This window comes from Melospiza georgiana, chromosome 3 (genome assembly GCF_028018845.1).
Source record: "Melospiza georgiana isolate bMelGeo1 chromosome 3, bMelGeo1.pri, whole genome shotgun sequence".
NCBI lineage: Eukaryota > Metazoa > Chordata > Aves > Passeriformes > Passerellidae > Melospiza > Melospiza georgiana.
Genome location: NC_080432.1, coordinates 682,177 through 704,078, shown reverse-complemented (window position 1 = coordinate 704,078; position 21,902 = coordinate 682,177). Strand labels below are relative to the sequence as shown.

General features: G+C 58.3%; 2 protein-coding genes across 5 annotated transcripts in view; both read left to right on the top strand.

Moving 5' to 3' along the window:
* The window catches only part of ASXL2 (ASXL transcriptional regulator 2), a 49,918-nt gene extending 39,245 nt beyond the window's left edge, over positions 1-10,673 (top strand). The window contains exons 8-13 of the mRNA XM_058021731.1: positions 147-287; positions 2,493-2,656; positions 4,328-4,424; positions 5,248-5,353; positions 6,551-7,250; positions 8,247-10,673. Of these exons, the coding sequence (XP_057877714.1) occupies positions 147-287; positions 2,493-2,656; positions 4,328-4,424; positions 5,248-5,353; positions 6,551-7,250; positions 8,247-10,274 (3,236 nt within the window). The 3' untranslated portion in view covers positions 10,275-10,673. The remainder of the gene's footprint in view (positions 1-146; positions 288-2,492; positions 2,657-4,327; positions 4,425-5,247; positions 5,354-6,550; positions 7,251-8,246) is intronic.
* A 10,632-nt stretch (positions 10,674-21,305) lies between these two features.
* The window catches only part of DTNB (dystrobrevin beta), a 134,886-nt gene continuing 134,289 nt past the window's right edge, over positions 21,306-21,902 (top strand). For all 4 annotated transcript variants that reach the window (XM_058020290.1, XM_058020289.1, XM_058020287.1 and 1 more), the window contains exon 1: positions 21,306-21,384. The gene's annotated coding sequence lies outside the window, so the exon portion shown is untranslated. The remainder of the gene's footprint in view (positions 21,385-21,902) is intronic.

The window sequence follows — 21,902 nt, the reverse complement described above, 5'->3', positions numbered from 1 at the left end:
ACTGCTGGGGCTGCAGGAGCTCAGGAATGGCTGTGCTGGAGCTGCTGGAGCTGCAGGGGTGGCTCTGGGTGCTCCATCCCCTCAGGATGATGCTCCTGCACGGTTCCCCTGTGCATGCCCCTGTTCCATGTGTCCCTCTCTGGCAGGTTGGGAAGGGAAGCAGACAGATGGACATTCCAGCAGCCCCCCAAACTCCACGTGCAGCTCCTCGCCCTCGGTGAAGCTGGAGAACTCCCTGCCAGGGCTGCCCAAGAAGCCCTTCCCCAGATCTGACAGGCTCCATGCAAGTAAGAGATGGATCCCCTGCTTCTCCTGCTTCCATCCCCTGCTTCCATCCCCTGCTTCTCCTGCTTCCATTCCCTGCCTCTCCTGCTTCCATCCCCTGCTTCCAATCCCTGCTTCTCCTGCTTCCATCCCCTGCTTCCATCCCTGCTTCTCCTGCTTCCATCCCTGCTTCTCCTGCTTCCATCCCCTGCTTCTCCTGCTTCCATCCCTGCTTCTCCTGCTTCCATCCCTGCTTCTCCTGCTTCCATCCCTGCTTCTCCTGCTTCCAATCTCTGCTTCCATCCCCTGCTTCCATCCCTGCTTTCATCCCCTCTTCTCCTGCTTCCATCCCTGCTTCCATCCCCTGCTTCTCCTGCTTCCATCCCTGCTTCTCCTGCTTCCATCCCTGCTTCTCCTGCTTCCATCCCTGCTTCTCCTGCTTCCATCCCCTGCTTCTCCTGCTTCCATCCCCTGCTTCCATCCCCTGCTTCTCCTGCTTCCATCCCTACCTCTCCTGCTTCCATCCCCTGCTTCCATCCCCTGCTTCTCCTGCTTCCCCAGGGCTTTGGCTGCTCCAGAGCCAGGGCAAATCCCAAACCAGCAGAACAGAGTGGAGTGAGCTCATTGTATTGCTGAGGGGCCCTGGGAGGGGCTGCCAGGCTGCTGGGATTGGGATAAATAATTCCCAGTTCCATCCTCAGATCAGCCCTTCCCAGCTGTTGGAGCTGCATTATTTGTGGGGTTTTGATGTAATTACAGACTCTAATAGCATGAAAAATGGAAAAGAAATTCCTCCCTGGGTCTCCGTGCTGGGATTTGGCTCCCAGCCCTTTCCTGGAGCTTTCTGAGCCCTCCCAACCTTCCTGGTTCCTGTTACATTTTACAAGGGTGGGACTGACCCTGGGGAATTTGGGGATTTTCTTACAAAGGGATGGAATGTCCTGAGGGGGAGAAACCCCAAAGGGTGATGGAGTTCAGCTCCTGGAGCTGCCCAGGTGATCCCAACAATCCCACCCTGGGGTTCCCTGGCTGTCCAGGGGCTCCTGGAGCTCTGGCAGGGTTGGGATGTACCCATTGCCAGGGTTGGGATGTGCCCATTGCCAGGGCTGGGATGTGCCCATCACTTTCAGATTTAGATGAAGGGTTGGGCTGGTTTAGTCCAGAGCTTGCTGAGCCAGGTCTGTGCTCGTGGGAAGGTGACAACAGCCCCAGTCCTGGGCATGATGGGGACAGGGGACAGCATGGAGGGGACACGGCAGGAGCTCAGCTCCCTCCAGCTCCTGAGAAATTGTGTGGGGAACCAATCCATAAATTCACCAAACCTTCACGGGGTTGTGTTTGGGGTGATGCCTTGTGCAGGCTGAGCTGGAGCAGAGGGTGGGCAGAGCTAAAGAATCAAACAGGGATTTATTCAAAGCATCTCCTGCATGGATCCACCTGGGGCAGCACAAGGGCCCAGCCAGGGCTGCACCCAAGATGAACCAAAATGGCCCCAAAATGAACCCAAGATGAACCAAAATGGTCCCGAAATGAACCCAAGATGAACCAAAATGGTCCCAAAATGAACCCAAGATGAACCAAAATGGCCCCCAAATGAACCCAAGATGAACCAAAATGGTCCCAAAATGAACCCAAGATGAACCAAAATGGCCCCAAAATGAACCCAAGATGAACCAAAATGGCCCCCAAATGAACCCAAGATGAACCAAAATGGTCCCAAAATGAACCCAAGATGAACCAAAATGGTCCCAAAATGAACCCAAGATGAACCAAACTGGCCCCAAAATGCAGAACCAGGCACGGGGTCTGTCACTGTGATCAGTTCTGCTCCATTTGCACCTTGCAGTTCATTGTCCCATTCCAGCTTTAGCCCACGCAGTCCCATCCTGCTTGTTTTTCTGTCTTATGTTTGTGAGGCTGCTCAGATGTGTTGTGCTCAGCAGGGCAGGTGAGGCTGCCCAGGTGTGTTGTGCCCCGCCCAGGGCAGGGCAGGCTGCCCAGGTGTGTTGTGCTCACCAGGTGAGGCTGACCAGGTGTGTTGTGTTGTGCTCCCCAGGGCAGGTGAGGCTGACCAGGTGTGTTGTGTTGTGCTCCCCAGGGCAGGGCAGGGCAGGTGAGGCTGACCAGGTGAGGCTGACCAGGTGTGTTGTGCTCACCAGGTGAGGCTGCCCAGGTGTGTTGTGCTCACCAGGTGAGGCTGACCAGGTGTGTTGTGTTGTGCTCCCCAGGGCAGCTGAAGCGAGCGCGCTGTGCCGAGATCGACGTGGAGACGCCGGACTCCATCCTGGTGAACACCAACCTGAGGGCCCTGATCAACAAGCACACCTTCAGCCTGCTGCCTCCTGAGGGCCAGCAGCGCCTGCTGCTGCTGCTGCCCGACGTGGACAGACAGGTACGGTCACCTGGGCGGGGCTGCAGCAGGTACACAGCTCACCTGGGCTGTCCCACACAGGTACAGCACTCATCTGGGCTGCTCCAGGTACACAACTCACCTGGGCTGTCCCACACAGGTACACAGCTCACCTGGGCTGTCCCAGGTACAGCACTCACCTGGGCTGTCCCAGGTACAGCACTCACCTGGGCTGGGCTGCAGCAGGTACACAGCTCACCTGGGCTGTCCCACACAGGTACACAGCTCACCTGGGCTGCTCCAGGTACACAGCTCACCTGGGCTGGGCTGCAGCAGCTACACAGCTCACCTGGGCTGTCCCACACAGGTACACAGCTCACCTGGGCTGCCTCCTGAGGGCCAGCAGCGCCTGCTGCTGCTGCTGCCCGATGTGGACAGACAGGTATGGTCACCTGGGCTGGGCTGCAGCAGGTACACAGCTCACCTGGGCTGTCCCACACAGGTACACAACTCACCTGGGCTGGGCTGCAGCAGGTACACAGCTCACCTGGGCTGTCCCACACAGGTACACAACTCACCTGGGCTGGGCTGCAGCAGGTACACAGCTCACCTGGGCTGTCCCACACAGGTACACACTCACCTGGGCTGCTCCAGGTACAGCACTCACTTGGGCTGTCCCAGGTACAGCACTCACCTGGGCTGGGCTGCAGCAGCTACACAGCTCACCTGGGCTGTCCCACACAGGTACACAGCTCACCTGGGCTGCTCCAGGTACACAGCTCACCTGGGCTGCTCCAGGTACAGGACTCACCTGGGCTGGGCTGCCGAGGTACAGCACTCACCTGGGCTGTCCCACACAGGTACACAACTCACCTGGGCTGTCCCAGGTACACAACTCACCTGGGCTGTCCCAGGTACACAACTCACCTGGGCTGGGCTGCCAAGGTACAGAACTCACCTGGGCTGGGCTGCCAAGGTACAGCACTCACCTGGGCTGTCCCACACAGGTACAGCACTCACCTGGGCTGTCCCACACAGGTACACACTCACCTGGGCTGTCCCAGGTACAGCACTCACTTGGGCTGTCCCACACAGGTACAGGACTCACCTGGGCTGTCCCACACAGGTACACACTCACCTGGGCTGGGCTGCCAAGGTACAGAACTCATCTGGGCTGCCCCACCCTGCAGGGCTCTGGGATGCCAGGTGGAGATCCTGTTCCCCTTGTGGTACCTGTGGGCAGAGGGGCACAGGGGCAGGGAGAGCCAATCCACCTTTGGGTGACCTCACTGTCAAATAATAATAATGATAATAATAATAATAATAATAATAATAATAGTCACCTAATAATCATTGAAACAGCAGCACGTTTTCAGTGTGCCCCTCTGAGGCTCTGCTTTGTCCAGCTGTGTGACAAAATCCTGGTCCCCACAGAGCTGGACACTAAAGCTGCTCCCCTGCTCCAGCCATGGCCCAGCACACCAGGACAGTGGCCAGCAGGTGACCAGGCTGTGGCCACCAGGTAGCCAGGGCTGTGACCAGCAGGTGACCAGGGCTGTGGCCAGGTTGTGGCCAGGCTGTGGCCAGGCTGTGACCAGCAGGTGGCCAGGCTGTGGCCAGGCTGTGACCAGGTTGTGACCAGGTCTGTGGCCAGGTTGTGGCCAGGCTGTGGCCAGGCTGTGACCAGCAGGTGACCATGCTCTGTCCCCCCAGGTGGGTCCTGACGGGCTGATGAAGCTCAGCAGCTCCGCGCTCAACAACGAGTTCTTCACCTCGGCTGCTCAGGGCTGGAAGGAGAGGCTGTCAGAAGGTAAAGCCTGCCCAGGACCCCCCAACTGGGCAGGGGCTGGAGAGCCCCGGGACCCCTGAGCTGGGCAGGGGCTGGGGGAGCCCCAGGATGAGCCAGGGAGGGCTGGAGGAGCCTGCAGGGTGCTCCTGCAGAAGCTGCAGCTCTGCAGGGACTCACTGCCCACAGATGGGGGTAGGATGGGGCTGCAGGAGGAGTTCTGTGTTGAACTGACACAGGAAATCTCTGGAAGAGATGAGAAAAGAAGGAAAAATGTTTAAAATCTGAACTGACAGTAGAGCTGGGGCATTCTGGGGTTGTGGCACCTAAACACAGACACTGCTGGGGGCAGAGAAGGGAAATTCTGTTCCAGAGCAGGACATGGAGTGCTTTGAGCCATCCCTTTGGGTGTTTGCATGGAAATTGGGGAAATTTCTCCCTGGGAGGGTGGTGAGGCCCTTCCAGGTCTGACCCTCTCCTCCTGTCCCTGTTCCCTGGGAGCAGAGCCCGACCCCCCCTGGCTGTCCCCTCCTGTCAGGGACTTGTGCAAAGCCACAAGGGCCCCCCTGAGCCTCCTTTTCTCCAGGCTGAGCCCCTTCCCAGCTCCCTCAGCCTCTCCTGGGGCTCCATTCCCTTCCCAGCTCCCTCAGCCCCTCCTGGGGCTCCATTCCCTTCCCAGCTCCCTCAGCCTCTCCTGGGGCTCCATTCCCTTCCCAGCTCCATTCCCTGGGCTGCCCCATTCCACTGGAGCAGCAGCCTGGGCTGTCAGGGCTCCTGGGACACCCACCTGGGTGCCTGCCCTGCTTCCCAACCCTTCCCTGCTCAGAATTCCCCTCTGCATCCCCAGGAGAGTTCACCCCAGAAATGCAGCTCCGGATCCGGCAGGAGATCGAGAAGGAGAAGAAGGTGGAGCTGTGGAAGGAGCACTTCTTTGAGAGCTACTACGGGCAGAGGTGAGGGCTCAGCTGGGTTCTGGGCTGTCCATCCATGGACATTGGGTTCCCTGGAGCCTCAGGGAGGTTCCTGGCTCCTGCTGGTTCCAGGAAACTGGGAAATGGCAGCAGGATCTGGGTCAGGTGGGAGGTTTGTCACCATTTATCCACTGCAGGGTGTCCTGGGATGTCACTCCTCTTCCCCTCCTTGCTTGGAGCCAGCCCAGGGTCAGGACCCGCATTCCCACACGTCCAGACCCACACCAAATCTGCCAAGCTTTCATTGTCTGCCTCCTCTTGCTTCAGAGGTTTCCCATCCTTTGGGGCTACAGGGAGGGTTTGGAGGTTTCTGAGTTGCTGAGAGACCTGGGAAGGAGCACACAGGTGTAAATAACTGACCAGGGATTTCTAACCCTGCCCCGTGCCAGCTTTGGGGGCATTCCTGGCATTCCATGGTGTGGTTGGGATGCTGTGGGTGTCCCTACAGGTTGTAGGAGCAACTACAGGGATACACCAGGCTGGGAGTGCAGCTCAGCAGGAGCTTCATCAGCCACCTGAGCCAGGTGGGAAGGTGACAACAGCCCCAGTCCTAGGCATGAGGGGGACAGGGGACAGCAGGACAGTGTGGAGGGGACATGTGCAGGAGCTCAGCTCCCTCCAGCTCCTGAGAACTTGTCTGGGGAACCAATCCACAGATTCACCAAACCTTCACAGGGTTATGTTTGGGAAAAAAAAAAAAAACAATTTGACGAATCACTGAGAGTTAATCCAGAAGGAGAAACTTTTCCCAGACATCTCTGTGGGAATTAGATCCCATGTTCCTCCTGAAGGGGTGGTGGGACCTTTCCTTCTCAGTGTCCCCTCCTGCCAGTGTCACCGTGCGAGCTGCAGAGGAGGCACTGGGGGCTCATACAGGGAAATACTCACTGTTGGCCAAACCCTTTGGGTGTGCAACCTGGAAAATTGGTGTCTGGAGCAGGCCTGGAGCTACCCAGTGTTCCATGTAGTGCATTTAGCTGGTTTCAGTCTCTGATGCTCATTCCTGCTTCCTGTGGAAGGATTATCAGTAGGGAAGGTTCTCAGTGATGGTGGCGCAGAACTGGGTGTGTGAGACATCTCTTTAGGGAGCTTGTTTAGAGAATCCAGCCCCCATTTCCCGAGGATGGGATGGATTTGCAGGGGTGTTTTACAAAGCAGAATCTCTGTTTCCCTTGGCAGCTCTGGGCTGAGCCCCGAGGAGTCGGAGCGCCTGACAGCACCGCCCGAGGCGGCAGAGCCCGGCCGGCCCCGCAGCCCCCCGGCCCCACGGCGGGAGCAGAGCACACCCACAGCTGCCCCGGAGCCCCAGGCAGCCCCAGGAGCCAGCAGGAAAGCAGCAGAGGAGGCCAGAGAGGAGCCACAGCCCAAGGCAGCCAAGCCTGAGGTGTCCCCGGAGCGGCGAGCGGCGAGAGCCGGCGAGAGAGCAGGGCCTGGCCGGGAGAGAGAAACCCTGCCCCAAAAACCCCCCAGCACCTCCAGCCACGGGGCAGAGGAGCAGAGGAAGCCTGGGGTGGCCAAGGAGGTGCCAGGGAAGGAATCTCTGAGTGCCCCAAGCAAACCAAAGAGCCCCGAGGCTGGCGGGGCAGCAGCCAAGGCGCAGAGCCCTGCGGCAGCCAAGGAGGAGAAGGAGAAGGAGAAGGAGGAGAAGGAGAAGGAGAAGGAGAAGAAGCCCCTCGGGAGCGAGGCCATGGAGGTCGGGGTGGAGGCCCACAAGAGGAAGCTGGAGAGCAGGGAGGAAGCTCCAGGCAGCCCTGAGAAGAAGCCCCGTGTGGCTGAGCCCTGCCAGCACCACCAACAACAGCAGCAGCAGCAGCAGGCCTTTCGCAGGCAGCCCTTTCCCAGCACGGGGCCGGCCGTGCCGCGGGTGCCCCCGCTCAAGGTGAGCCCAGCAGGGACACAGCCACAGCCAGGCCTCCCCCGGGGCTCTGAACCCCAAACTGTGGGCTCAGGGGGGTGGAAATGCCCTCAGAGCCCAGCCCATCCCCGTCACAGCTCCTGCCATCCCAGGCTGCAGGCATGGAGGGCTCTGCAGGGCTGTGGTGACAAAGGACAGGAGCCTGGCAGCTGGGGACACCCAGGGCCACAGGGGCCATCCAGGCTCCCCTGCAGCCAGCCCAGACACTGGGGGGAAAGGCAGAGCCCCTGGCAGCACGGCAGTCTGGTTTGTGGGGCTGTGTGATGGTGTTCACAGGGGTCCCAGGATGAGGGAAGAGATGAGGATCTGACTCCATGTTTCAGAAGGCTGATTTATTATTTTATGATATATATTATATTATATTATATTAAAACCATACTAAAAGAATAAAAGAAAGAATTTCATCAGAAGGCTAGCTAAGAATAGAAAAAGAAAGAATAACAAAGGCTTGTGGATCGGACAGAGAGTCCGAGCCAGCTGACTGTGATTGGCCATTAATTAGAAACAACCACATGAGCCCAATCCCAGATGCACCTGTTGCATGCCACAGCAGCAGATAATCAATGTTTACATTTTGTTCCTGAGGCCTCTCAGCTTCTCAGGGGGAAACTCCTAAGGGAAGGATTTTCCATAGAATATGTCTGTGACCCCACTCAGAGCCACGGGGTTTGCAGCACCCCAAAACTGCCTGGGAGACATCCAATGGTCTGACAGGTCTCTTGTCTCAAGGCAGGGACAGGAGGGGTTTCTCCAAAGGGATTTCTCCATCTGAGGGTCAGACAGGTCTCTTGTCTCAAGGCAGGGACAGGAGAGGTTTCTCCAAAGGGATTTCTCCACCACCACCGCCAGTTTTCTCAGACCAAAGTGCAAACACCAACCTGTGGGTCGGGTGTTCCCCGTGTTTCTCCTGGGTCAGGTGTTCCCGTGTCTCAGCCGTGCTTTTCTCCCGCTCTCTTGCAGATTCCCGTGTCCAGAATCTCCCCGATGCCATTTCCTGCGGGCCAGGTCTCTCCCAGGCCGTGCTTCCCGCTGTCCCTCGGCAGTCCTGGCAGGACAGGGGCCAGGACCCTGGCCGACATCAAGGCAAGAGCGCAGCAGGCCAAGGCGCAGAGGGCGGCAGCCGCAGCCGCCGCAGCCTCGGCCGGGGGAGCCGTGCCAGGGCCCGGCCCGGGCGGGGGGAGACCCCCGGGCAGGGCAGGAGACGGGAGAGACCCCGGCGGAGCCCCCCAAGCCGCGGCTGGAGCCAAGGCGCTGGAACTGGCAGGAACTGGAAGCGGGGGAGGTTCGAGAAGGTTCCTTCCCCACGGCCCAGGGCCCCGCTCGCAGGTGCAGGGCCAGGCGGAGCCGGGAGCTGCTCGCCATCCTCCTGGAGCACAACTACAGCCAGGAGCGGCCCCCGCGGCTGCCCCGGCGCTAGGGAACGGAGCTGGGGCCACGCCGAGCCCCCCGCGGGGCACGGCCACCCCCGGCACGCCCGGCGGGGCCCCTCCTGCCGCGGCCCGGAACGGGAACGGCTGTGAGCTCCCCAAAGGCAAACCTCCGTCCCCTCCGGTGTCCCCGCTGCCGCCCTCGGGCCCCGGAGCCCAGGCTGCAGCTGTGGGTGCAGCCGTCCCAGCCTCCAGCAGCTCCTCGGTAGCAGCCAGCCTTAAATCCCCTCCCCGAGCGAGCTCCTCCAGCATTCCTGCCAACAACCCTTTGGTCACGCAGCTGCTCCAGGGCAAGAGCGTCCCTCTGGAGCAGATCCTGCCCAAGGCGCTGACCAAAGCAGAAGCGAAAAGTGGCCCGGTGGCTCCTCAGGAAGAGAAGGGGGCGGCGGGGAACGGCACCGAGGCGGGGGACAGAGCATCGGGGGTGCCCCCGCAGCAGCTCGGCAAGATCTTCTGCCAGAGCAGGCCCCTGCCTCACATTCCAAGGACCTTCCCGCTGCCCTCGGGAAAGGAGCCCGGGCCCGAGCAGCACCACGAGGCGTTGAGCAAATCCACCCAGGAGCAGATCCTGCAGACTCTGATCAAGAGGGTGCAGAGGCAGAACGTGCTGCCCGTCCTCCAGCCCTCGCAGCTGAACCTCCCGCACTCAGGTTTCCCGGTGGAGAGCAGCTCCACCAGGCAGAGATTCATGCTGGGCTTCACGGGCAGGAGGACGTGCAAGCCTGCCATGTCCGGGCACTACCTGCTCAACATCTCCACCTACGGCCGCGGCTCGGAGAGCTTGAGGAGAGGCTCGTCCCTGAGCGCCGAGCCCCGCCTGGGGCTGGGCAGCCCCGCCGAGGGCGCCGGGGCAGAGCTGGGCGAGGGCGAGGCCGCGGGCGGCCGGGGCAGCGGCAGCAGCAGCGAGGAGGACGCGGACGATGAGAGCTCCGGGGACGAGCGGGAGCACGGCAGCAGCAAGGAGGAGCCGCGGGCGGGGCAGGGGGAGCAGGAGCGGGGCTCGCACGGCCCCGCGGAGCCCAAGGCCGCCAAGGAGAAGGCGCCGGCCTTGGATGGCACCGCGCTGGCCCGGGACCTGCTGCAGGCGGCGCAGGAGCAGATGGCCCACGCCATGAGGGGCAAGGGCCACGGTGGCACGGAGCTCTTTGGGCCCCCCACGCCATGCCCAGATCCATCGCAGCCCCCGCTGCTCCCCGCCCCGCACCCCCCGAAGCTGCCCGGGAGCTACAGCGGCACCATCAACGTCTCCACCTCGCCCGACATGGTGGGGCAGGGCTCGCTGGTGGGCGAGTGCAGCCAGCTGGGCAGCTCCATGGGCAACGTCATGTCCTTCTCGGTGACCGTGACCACCATCCCCGCCGGGCAGGCCGTGAGCTCTGGCGGCCGCGGGCAGAGCCTGCCGGTGCAGGCGTTCGCCGAGGACGGCGCCGTGGAGGATCCCCCTTCCAAATGCTACTGCAGGTTGAAAGCCATGATCATGTGCAAGGGCTGCGGCGCCTTCTGCCACGACGACTGCATCGGGCCCTCCAAGCTCTGCGTCTCCTGCCTCGTGGTGCGGTAACGGGGAGCGGCACGGCCTCCTCGGGGGCTGCCGTCGGGAGAATCTTGGGAAGAAACAGGAATTTTACTGCCTTGCACAAGAGACACGTTACTGAATCAGGAATCCAGAGCTAGAGTCCTTCTTTCATTAACGAAAGAGCACCTTCTTGTACAGGGAGTCGAAATCGCGCTCGACTACGTGAATTGTGACAAGAGTTTGCACTTAAGGAATTCTGTAAATATGCCACGTTATTTTGTTTAAAGATATTTTTTCAATCTTTTAGGAGATAGTGTTTGACTTGTACTGCAGTTCCAGTAACCCCAGCCTGCTCTGAGCACGTTTGCTGAGCTCTGCTCTCCCCATGGAGATCCCACAGCCCACTGTTGGTTTTCTCCTGGCAGAGGGAATGGGATAATCCGAGTCCAGTGAGGCAGGAGCCCTGAGCAGGCTCCCAGTTCAGATCCCTGGAGCTGATGCCATGCCAGCCTTTCCCTCCACTGCCTTTCCCTCTGTTCCAGAGGCCCCTGGGCTGTGCAGTGCAGGCTGGTGTTCCTGGTGTGCAGATCCCCTCTCCCAGTATGCCAGCTGAAGGATCCCAGGTGTCCGGGTGTGCTGCTGCTGGAGCTGGGCTGGCCATGGCAGTGACCAGAGCAGCTCAGTCCTGGCAGGAATCTGCTCTGCTGGGCATTCCCAGTCCTGGCAGGGATCTGCTCTCCTGGGCATTCCCAGACCTGGCAGGGATCTGCTCTGCTGGGCATTCCCAGGGCTGGCAGGGCTCTGCTCTCCTGGGCATTCCCAAGATTGGCAGGGATCTGCTCTCCTGGGCATTCCTGGGGCTGGCAGGGATCTGCTGTCCTGGGCATTCCCAGACCTGGCAGGGATCTGCTCTCCTGGGCATTCCTGGGGTTGGCAGGGATCTGCTCTCCTGGGCATTCCCAGGGCTGGCAGGGATCTGCTCTCCTGGGCATTCCCAGGAGCTGGAGCTGCCATCCTGTGGCTCAGAGACAGCTGTCCCAGCTGTTCCTGGGACACAGGGCCAGGTGATGGGCACAAAGTGTCACCCTGAGTCCTGCCACACTCTGGGAGGCGTTTTGTTCTCATCCAAACACCGCCATGGTCAGACATCTCCAGTTTCTGTCCAAGATTTTGTATTTGCTGGGTGTAGGGGAAGGCACTTGAGTGTCTGCCCGGGCCTCCTTGGGTGGCTCTTTGTGTTTGAAATACCAAATTGGGCTGAGCTCAGGGTGCTGGGCAGCCCCTCAGGGCTCGCTGGGGACATGCTGGTGGCTCCTGTGCTCCCCAACAGTTCCTGGCTTCCTTCACTTGCACGGGGGGAGATCAAAGCACAGAGGCCCCGTGTTCCTGAGGGTGCTGATGGAGCACAAATCACCCGGGGAGGGTGGGGGCCTTGCTGCATCCTGGGCAGGGAACAGAGCTGTGTCTGTTTTTGATGGAAAAGCACTGAATTCACTTTCAATCCAAAGGCCTTTTTAAGCTGAAGCAATATTCCCCCAGCAGTGGGGCAGCTGAGTGGTGCAGGGGTGCTCAGCCTTGCCTTCCCCTGCCCTTTGTACTACTGCTCCCCTGCCCTTCTCCCGGGAGCCCAGCACGGGTGGTGAGGAGCAAAAGGATTCCTGGGGGCTTTTCCAAGGAACAGGAGGGGCCCGAGGCTGCCAGAGCTCCAGGAGCCTTTGGACAAGGCTGGGTGGCACAGGGTGGGATGGTTGGGGTGTGTGACAGGGCTGTCAGGCACAGGGTGGGATTGTTGGGGTGTGTGACAGGGCTGTCAGGCACAGGGTGGGATTGTTGGGGTGTGTGACAGGGCTGGGTGGCACAGGGTGGGGTTGTTGGTGTGTGACAGGGCTGTCAGGCACAGGGTGGGATGGTTGGGGTGTGTGACAGGGCTGTCAGGCACAGGGTGGGATGGTTGGGGTGTGTGACAGGGCTGTCAGGCACAGGGTGGGATGGTTGGGGTGTGTGACAGGGCTGTCAGGCACAGGGTGGGATGGTTGGGGTGTGTGACAGGGCTGGGTGGCACAGGGTGGGATTGTTGGGGTGTGTGACAGGGCTGGGTGGCACAGGGTGGGATTGTTGGGGTGTGTGACAGGGCTGGGTGGCACAGGGTGGGATTGTTGGGGTGTGTGACAGGGCTGTCAGGCACAGGGTGGGATTGTTGGGGTGTGTGACAGGGCTGGGTGGCACAGGGTGGGATTGTTGGGGTGTGTGACAGGGCTGGGTGGCACAGGGTGGGATTGTTGGGGTGTGTGACAGGGCTGTCAGGCACAGGGTGGGGTTGTTGGGGTGTGTGACAGGGCTGGGTGGCACAGGGTGGGATTGTTGGGGTGTGTGACAGGGCTGGGTGGCACAGGGTGGGATTGTTGGGGTGTGTGACAGGGCTCTGAGGCACAGGGTGGGATTGTTGGGGTGTGTGACAGGGCTGGGTGGCACAGGGTGGGATTGTGGGGTGTGTGACAGGGCTGGGTGGCACAGGGTGGGGTTGTTGGGATTGTTGTGGTGTGTGACAGGGCTGTCAGGCACAGGGTGGGGTTGTTGGGGTGTGTGACAGGGCTGGGTGGCACAGGGTGGGATTGTTGGTGTGTGACAGGGCTGTCAGGCACAGGGTGGGATGGTTGGGGTGTGTGACAGGGCTGTCAGGCACAGGGTGGGATGGTTGGGGTGTGTGACAGGGCTGTCAGGCACAGGGTGGGATGGTTGGGGTGTGTGACAGGGCTGGGTGGCACAGGGTGGGATTGTTGGGGTGTGTGACAGGGCTGGGTGGCACAGGGTGGGGTTGTTGGGGTGTGTGACAGGGCTGGGTGGCACAGGGTGGGATTGTGGGGTGTGTGACAGGGCTGGGTGGCACAGGGTGGGATTGTTGGGGTGTGTGACAGGGCTGGGTGGCACAGGGTGGGATTGTTGGGATTGTTGGGGTGTGTGACAGGGCTGTCAGGCACAGGGTGGGATTGTTGGGGTGTGTGACAGGGCTGGGTGGCACAGGGTGGGATTGTTGGGATTGTTGGGGTGTGTGACAGGGCTGTCAGGCACAGGGTGGGGTTGTTGGGGTGTCAGTGCAGGGTCAGGGGTTGGATTGGATGTTCCTGTGGCGCCATTCCAGCACAGATATTCCATGGCTCTGTGATTTAGGTGTTGATGACAAGGAAAAGGGAGTTCCAGACTGGATCCTGTGGCAGCAGGAGCGTTTCCCTCCCTGCCTCTGGAGCAGCAGGAGCTGCAGCATCACCTGCTCTGGTTCACCAGCTGAATTTCACTGCAGAGCAGTGACCCCCACTGAGGTGATTCCACATCTCTGCTCAGGATCCCCTGGTGAGGAGCATTTAGGGATTAGAAATTAACTCAATTTTTGAATCTAAACATTGCACAAAATTGTCCCCAAGAGCATCTCCCACCCGTGGTGGTGGTGGGGGGAACCCAAGAATCCCCTGCCTGTGCCAGTTCCTGCTGTTTCCCACTGCCTGCTCTTGCTTGGGAGAGGAAATCCTGCATTTTTGTAAACCTGGGGAGGGAGGAGGCAGCGTGGGCTGGTTTGGAGCTGGAGCAGCATCTGCCCACTCCTCCCTGGTAGTCCTGGTGGCTCGGGAGTTTCCACCTGTCAGTGCCTTAGTTCCATTTCATGGACCAACACTTAGCTTGGGCTGCTTTTCTTCCCTTTCTTCTTAAGGAAATCGATTTTCTCAGTGCCCACCGAGGTCTGAGCACACTCCTGGTGCAGCCTGGGGGGCATCTGAGGGTGAGCAGAGGGCGCTGGGTGTGAGGAGATTGTTTGGGGTCAGGGGCTGGGTGTGATAAACCCTGCAATGGGGACAAAGCCACAAAGTTCTGTGTGGGGTGATGGCTTTCAGAAAGGGGGATCCTGTGGGGTTCCTGGGGTGGGACCTGCCTGTCCCACTGCTGGGCTCCTTCCCACCCACAGTGAATGCACCTCCACACGGGATTTACAATAAAGGATGTCGTGACAGAGTTTAAACCATTACACTTTGGTCCCCCAGGAATGAATTTATTGGCACTGCAGGGAATGGTGGCATCAAAAATCCAGGATTTCCAAAGCCTGATGTCAGAGTGTTTGTGGCAGGGAAAGGAACCTGGTGAGGGAGGAGGTTTTGGTTTCCCTTTCCAGGACACAGAACTGGAATTAGAGCCTGACCAATGTCCCAAACCCCACGGACAGGCTGTGGCACAGGAGGTGCCAGCACGGCTCTGGGGGTTCAGGTTTTGAGCAAGGGAAGGAATTTGATGTGGAATTTTACTTTCCCTCCAGGAATTTACAGGAAGGAGGAGGTTCCAAGCAGTTGCACTGGTTGGGGAGGTGGAATTTTATTTTCTTTTTTGGTTGCACAAAACAGCTGCTGGAGCAGCAGTTCCTGGTCAGGTCGTTACCGGGAGGGACCCTCGGGAGGGATCCTTGCGAGGAATCCTCAGGAGGGATCTCCAGGAGGGACCTTCCAGGAGGGTTCCTCAGGAGAGATCCTCGAAAAGGATCCTCAGGAGGGAACCTTGGGAGGACTTTCAGGAGGGATCCTTGGGAGGGATTCTTCGCGAGGATCTTCAGGAAGGACCCCCAGGAGGAATGATCAGAAAGGATCCTCAGGAGGGATCCTCTGGAGGGTTCCTCAGGTGGGATCCTCAGGAAGGACTCTCAGGAGGGACCTTCAGGAGGGACACTCAGGAAGGACTCTCAGGAGGGATCTTCAGGAGGGTTCCTCAGGTGGGATCCTCAGGAAGGACTCTCAGGAGGGACCTTCAGGAGGGACACTCAGGAAGGACTCTCAGGAGGGATCTTCAGGAGGGTTCCTCAGGTGGGATCCTCAGGAAGGACTCTCAGGAGGGACCTTCAGGAGGGACACTCAGGAAGGACTCTCAGGAGGGATCTTCAGGAGGGTTCCTCAGGTGGGATCCTCAGGAAGGACTCTCAGGAGGGACCTTCAGGAGGGACACTCAGGAAGGACTCTCAGGAGGGATCTTCAGGAGGGTTCCTCAGGTGGGATCCTCAGGAAGGACTCTCAGGAGGGACCTTCAGGAGGGACACTCAGGAAGGACTCTCAGGAGGGATCTTCAGGAGGGTTCCTCAGGTGGGATCCTCAGGAAGGACTCTCAGGAGGGATCTTCAGGAGGGACACTCAGGAAGAATCCTCAGAAAGGATCTTCAGGAGGCATCCTCGGGAGGAACCTTCAGGAGAGTTACTCCGGATGAGTCCTCAGGAGGGACCTTCAGGAGGGATCCTTGGGAGGGACCCTCGGGAGGAACCTTCAGGAGGGATCCTCAGGATGAATCCTCAGGAGGGACCTTCCCGGAGGGATCCTCAGGAGGTTCCTTCAGGAGGGATCCTCGGGAGGGACCCTCGGGAGGAACCTTCAGGAGGGACCCTCGGGAGGAACCTTCAGGAGGGATCCTCAGGATGAATCCTCAGGAAGGACCTTCCCGGAGGGATCCTCAGGAGGTTCCTTCAGGAGGGTTCCTCGGGAGGGCCTCTCTGGGGGAGGCAGCAAAGACCATCCATGGCAGGGGGCTGGATCGGGAGCGGCTCCGGGGTTTGTCCCCTCCGGGGAGGCTCCGTGCGATGGTTCCTGTGGTTCCTGAGACCCGCGGGAGGTGCCGAGAGCAGGGCTGGGGTTTCCCACAGCGGGGATGTGGGGGGCGGCGGGGCCGTGGCAGCATCGCTTTGCTGATTGATTGATTGATCGATTGATTGATTGATTATCGCAGGTAATTGCAGGGCTGGGCAGAGCGCTGCCCGTGTGACACGGGGACGGGGCACAGGGGACAGGAGCTGGTGCCGGGAGCGAGCAGCCCTGGGTGGTTTTTAACGCTTAGAGTCGGAGAGCTTACAGTAATATATTTTAAATAATATATATATTTTAGTATCTGAAAGGAGCAGGCAAAGGAGGGGTTCTGATGGTGACAGGGTAGCGGGGCCGTCCCTCGGCCAGGCCAGCGGGGTTTCTGCAGCACAACTGAACAGGCTCCGTTCCTGCCGTTCATGCAATAAAAACGGGAATTCTCACAAACAAGCAATCCAATACTGTTTCCCAGAGGCTTTTCCTGTGTGGACAACAGGCCTGTAAACATAGTTCCAAAAATCCTAAACCTTTGTCTTTTGCCTTTTTAAAAGGGACTTCGATTGGGCTTGAGGGTCTGTACAGCAAAATCGAGGTGACACCATTTGAAAATGTATTTTTACACAAATAATATAGAAAAAAAATCATATTTTACATAAGAATTTTAAGTATTTGAAATATGTGTATATATATACTGTATGTACTTCGTATATGCTTTATTTTACATTTTCAATGTATTAAAAAGTATTTGAGCTGGTTGGATCTGAGATGTAATAATGTTTAAAAACACAAAAACGAGGGAAAGGAGCATGGGGGGAGAGCGGGTGGGAGCTCTGCAGGGAAGCACAAGCCCAGAGTGAGGGTTTGGGGAAGGCTGTAGCAGTTTGAGAGCTTAAATTGTTCTGATTTCCTCATTTTCTGAGATTTTCCAGGAGCTCCCCACAAGGATGACCCCACACAGCCAAAGCTGCCACAGCCCCTGCTCCAAGGTGGGTGGTGGTAAATGGGTGGGATCTCCACAGAATCATTCAGGTTGGAAAAGAGCTCCCAGCTGTGGAATCCACACTTTGACCAACACCACCCTGTGGGGGATTCAGACACCCAACCTCCGCAGGTGCTGTCAAGGGAACTCCAAGTAGGGGATTTCTCACTCTGCAGGGCTGTTGGTGCAAATCTTCCTGCAGAGGTGGATCCGTCTGTGTGGCACTGGAGTGAATTCCCATCGGGAGGGGGCACTGAGAGCAGACACAGCTCCATGTTAGGAAAATCAGTCCACAAACACCAGAGGTTCGTGTCCACAAAGGAGACACAGGAGTCGTTTTACTTAATTCAAATAAAGGCAGAGGTCATGGGCATTCCCCTGGGGTCTCTCCAATTTTTGGAGGACGCAGCCTCCTTTTTATCCCAATTTCCCAGCCACATTTCCCTTCTCACTTTCCCCATTGGCTGAGATACGTGAGAGGCACAGACTTCCCAAAATGCCTGATACCAGAGATTTCCCTCTAATGTATAGCCCTCCCTTTTAATTTTTAATTCTTACAGAATTTAGGGGTTTTCCCCATGGTTTCTTTCATCTTTCAATGTCCAATTTAATTTATCAGCAAACCCAAAGTTTATTTGTAAAAGCAAATCTCTGTTTCCATTCATCAATCAGTGAATTCTTCCCATGGCACAGGGGCTGTGAAGGGCGGTCCCTCCTGTGCCTCAGCTCCCTGTCTGTCCCAGTAATACACAAAATAAAATGACATGCACACTGGAACCTCCAAGGTAAAAGAAGGGAAGTTTATTTCTTGACCTCAATATAAATAGAATTCCAAAAGTGACCCTGGACTGGAGGATGACAGTGCCACCTCTCCGATGACACTGGTCAAACCAACAGTCCCTCAAATTTCTTCTCCTCCAGAAAGGAATGCAAACCAATCATTATTTACATGAACAGTGCGTGACAAACTCCATTACAAAAATGTAAACATCAGGAGGCTTAGAAGAACAGGGTGACACCCTGTCCAAAGGGATCCTGCCTTCATCCCAGGCCTCTTCCTCCCCTCCTGCAAAGCCCTGAGAGAGAAGAGCCGCCTTGGGGGTTGTTTGCTGTTTAAGGTGCTGGGTGAGACAAATGGCAGTGTTGGAGCTGCTGCACTTCCAAACAATTGTTCCTTATTCCAGTGGGGCTGCTGCATCTCCCAGTTCAAAACTGAGCCAAACTGGTCTCCTGTCCCCTTCAGTTCAGGCTTCTCTGTGCTGGGGGTGTGGATCAAAGGCACGCTCGGGTCACTGGGGTGATTTCTGGGCATTTAAAGCAGCCCAGGAGCAATCCCTGGGGGACACATGTGGATATATATATTTTTTTTTATATATAAATAAATATATATATGTATAAAAGTCCACCTTAGTGTCTCAGAGGGGGATCCAGGGCTGCTCCCAACAGCCCATTCCCAACCTGGCACTGGAGTATCCGTGCCCTCGGGACATGGCACCAGACAAAATCCTTGCCTGTGGCTCATGTCCTGCCATGGATGCTGCTCCTCTTCCTCCCACCATGCCCTCTTTGGAAATGAATGTAGGATCTTGTAATTCCTCTGTGTTGGAACCCTGGATGCTGAGTTTTGGGCTTTCTGTGCTGAAAGGCACAGACCCTCAAGAGAGCACTGCATTTGACCTGAGGCTGTGGAGAACCTTCCAGAATTGATTGAGAGCACTGGGATTGTGGGTGTGGAGTTGGGTAGAAGTGTGTGATATCACAGGGTGGAAAACTTAGAGTTTGGGGGTCTAGAATATGGTAATAAATACGGGGCAAGATGGAGGTTTTAGGGCAGTGGCTGATCCTTCTTTACCTTCTTCTTCTCCTTCTTCTTCCTCAACTTCTTCTTCTTCTTTACTTTGTTCTTCTCCTCCTCACCTTTTTCACCTTCTTCTTCAACTTCTTCTTCAACTTCTTCTTCACCTTCTTCTCCACCTTCTTCCCCACGGGTTTGGGTGGTGGTGGGTGGGTGGACAAAGGAACCAACACCTCATCACTGCACACATGTGCTCCCCCATCATGGTCCATCTTCTGCTCACCAAAACCATCTGGGGCCATGGCCTTGGGTCCTGCTGAGACTTTTCAGGGATTTCCTTCTTCCTTCCCCTCACAGGGAACTCCACTTGCCTGGCTTTATAAGCTGTGGATATCTGTTAAATTTTCTTTTGGCATATTTTAAAGGGAAAACGTTGGTTTATTACTTAGCCTTAATACATTCTGCAGTTCCTTCAATTCTTGGTGTCGCAAGACACTTGAGGAGCATGGAAGTGTAGATTTGGGGGAAAGAAAGAAACAGGAATAAACCTGTATCAAGTGACAGGAACTTGATTTCTGTTAAAATGGAGGGATTTGGGGAAACAGGCGTGTGACCAACTCACCTGATTTCTGACAGGAAAACTCTGAGTGGACTTAAGAACTCGATAAAATCAGCAGCACGGAGGAACGTGCAAGAGCTTGGGATTTCTTTTCCCTGAATTCATTAAAAGTATCAACAATTCTGTATTTTAAGTATGGAGGGGGTTGGAGACCTGCCAGTGGGAATAATCCACCCAACCCTCAGGTGGCATCTTGGCGGCATCGCTAGGCTTTAATTTATTCTCATTTTTAATCCGTGTGACTAATTAACGGCTCTGTCTCGTTGTTCAGTAAGTAAAACCTATTTTTTTCCTAGCCAGGCTGAATTCCCCTGGGACCTTTGGGAAGGAGGAGGATGAGCACAGCCCAAAGAGGAGGGGGAAGCCTGAGCAAATAACCGAGGCCATGGCACCATCTGGTGTTTCTGCAGGTTGCAGCACTTGTCCCTGCAGCCCACGGCAGACGGCTTTTCCAAATGCCGCTTTGGCTGCTGCTGCCTTTCGGGTGGAAACGCAGCCAGCGGGAATCACCTCCCTCACTCGGTCCCACTGCCACCCGTGCGCTTGGCTCCGGAATTCCGGGACCAATTCGGAGTTCCGAGCACCGTCACTGGCACAGGCAGCTCGCAATGAGCATCGCCACAGCAGCAGCTACAGCGGCAATTTCCCCTCTCACTTCCTATTCCCTGCCAGAGCGGTCCCTCCTCTGCTCCACAGCCGGAATTCTCCTCCCCTCCCGCAGGCACAGACCGCGCTGTGCAGGAGGAGCTGTGACATTTGCACACGAGGGGACACAGGGCCTGGAACAGAGCCCGTCCTGCCGGGTCCTGCTCAGGAAACGCTGCCGGCATCGGCGCTTCTGCCAGCAAGGCGAGCAGGGACAGCCCCGGTGCCCAGGGAACGCTGATATCCACAGGGATGGTCACAGCATGGAGCAGGGGATGCCCTCGCTGGAAACAGAGCTATGGATGTGGCTGGGGAGCTGTGACATTCATTCCCAAGATCCCATTCAGCCCTACCCTCTGGCAGTGGGAGCCATTCCCTGGCTCCTGTCCCTCATGCCTTGTCCTCAGTCTCTCTGCAGCTCTCCTGGAGCCCCTTCAGGCCCTGGAAGTGGCTCCAGGATCTCCCTGGATCCTTCTCCAGCCTGAACATTCCCAGCTCTGCCAGCCTGGCTCCATGGCAGAGGAGCTCCAGCCCTGGGAGCTGAGGGGATGGAGCTCTTCAATGGCTGTGGCTGGATGCTGAGGGGATGGCAGTTGTTCACAGCTGTGAGGGACAGCCATGGCTGACACGGTGCTGAGGGACAGGCACGGCTGACACGCTGTTGAGGGATGGTACTGAGGGACAGCCATGGCAGCCACAGTGCTGAGGGATGGTGCTGACGGACAGCGATGGCTGACATAGTGCTGAGGGATGGCTGTGAGAGGACCCCTAGCTGAAACAGTGCTGAGGGATGGCTGTGAGAGGACCCCTAGCTGAAACAGTGCTGAGGGATGGTGCTGAGGGACAGCTATGGCTGACACGGTGCTGAGGGATGGTGATGAGGGACAGTCATGACACGGTACTGAGCTGTGAGGGACAGCCATGGCTGGCACGGTGCTGAGGGATGGCTGTGAAGGGACGGCCATGGCTGACACAGTGCTGGGGGATGGTGCTGAGGGACAGCCACGGCTGAGGGATGGCTGTGAGGGAGCCCGTAGCTAACACGGTGCGGAGCGGATGCTGCTGAGGGACAGCCATAGCTGAGGGATGGCTGTGAGGGGACCCACGGCTGACGGAGCCCCCAGCGCTGCCTCGGCCATCGCTCCGCCCGCCCCTCTCCCCTCAGGCGGCCCCAGCCCCTCAGGGCGGGCCGGGGGCGGGGCCGCCCCTGGGCTGCTCGCGCTGCGCATGCGCGGTCCCGCCGCGCCCCGGGGTGAGCGCCGCGCGGCGCGGGCGCGCTGTGGCGGAGGCGGGAGCGCGCCAGGCGGCGCTGGCCGCCGATTGGCTGAGGGGCGCGAGAAGGCGGGGCCGGGCGGGAGCGGATTGGCAGGGGGCCGCGCGCCCCCGGCGGAGGCGGGTCCTGATTGGCCGGGGCGCCGCGCGGCGGCGGCCGGGACCGTTGGAGCGCGGCGGCGGCTGAGGCGGCCCGGCCGCCCCTGGAGCCCCGGGAGCCGCGGCAGCCCCGGCACCGGCAAAGGTACGGGGGGGAACGGCGGGGCCGGGCCGGAGGGAGCCCAGCGGGGCCGGGTCACCGCGCTGGGGGGGGCGGCCGCTGGTTTGGCCGTGCTCCGGTGTTCCTCCCGGCCGCGGAACAGCTGCTGGCAGGCAGCCGCAATGTGTGGGCTGCGTTGCTTTGGTGTTAACGGGAGACCCGGGATGTGCAAACTCCATTGCTTTGGTGTTAATGGGGGATCCGGGTGTGCAGGCTGCGTTGCTTTGGTGTTAACTGGAGACCCGGGATGCGCAGGCTGCGCTGATCTGTAATTAACGGGAGACCCGGAGTGGGCAGGCTCCACTGGTCTGTAATTAACGGGACACTCGGGATGCGCAGGTTGCAGTGGTCTATAATTAACGGGAGACCCGGCATGTGCAGGCTCCCCTGGTCTGCAGTTAACGGGAGCAGCAGCCAGGGCACAAGCAGCACCGTGCTGGGGCTGTGAAATAAGGCAGTGTAGTTTTTCCATGGCAAACCGCTGCTTCCTTGCAGAAAAGGCT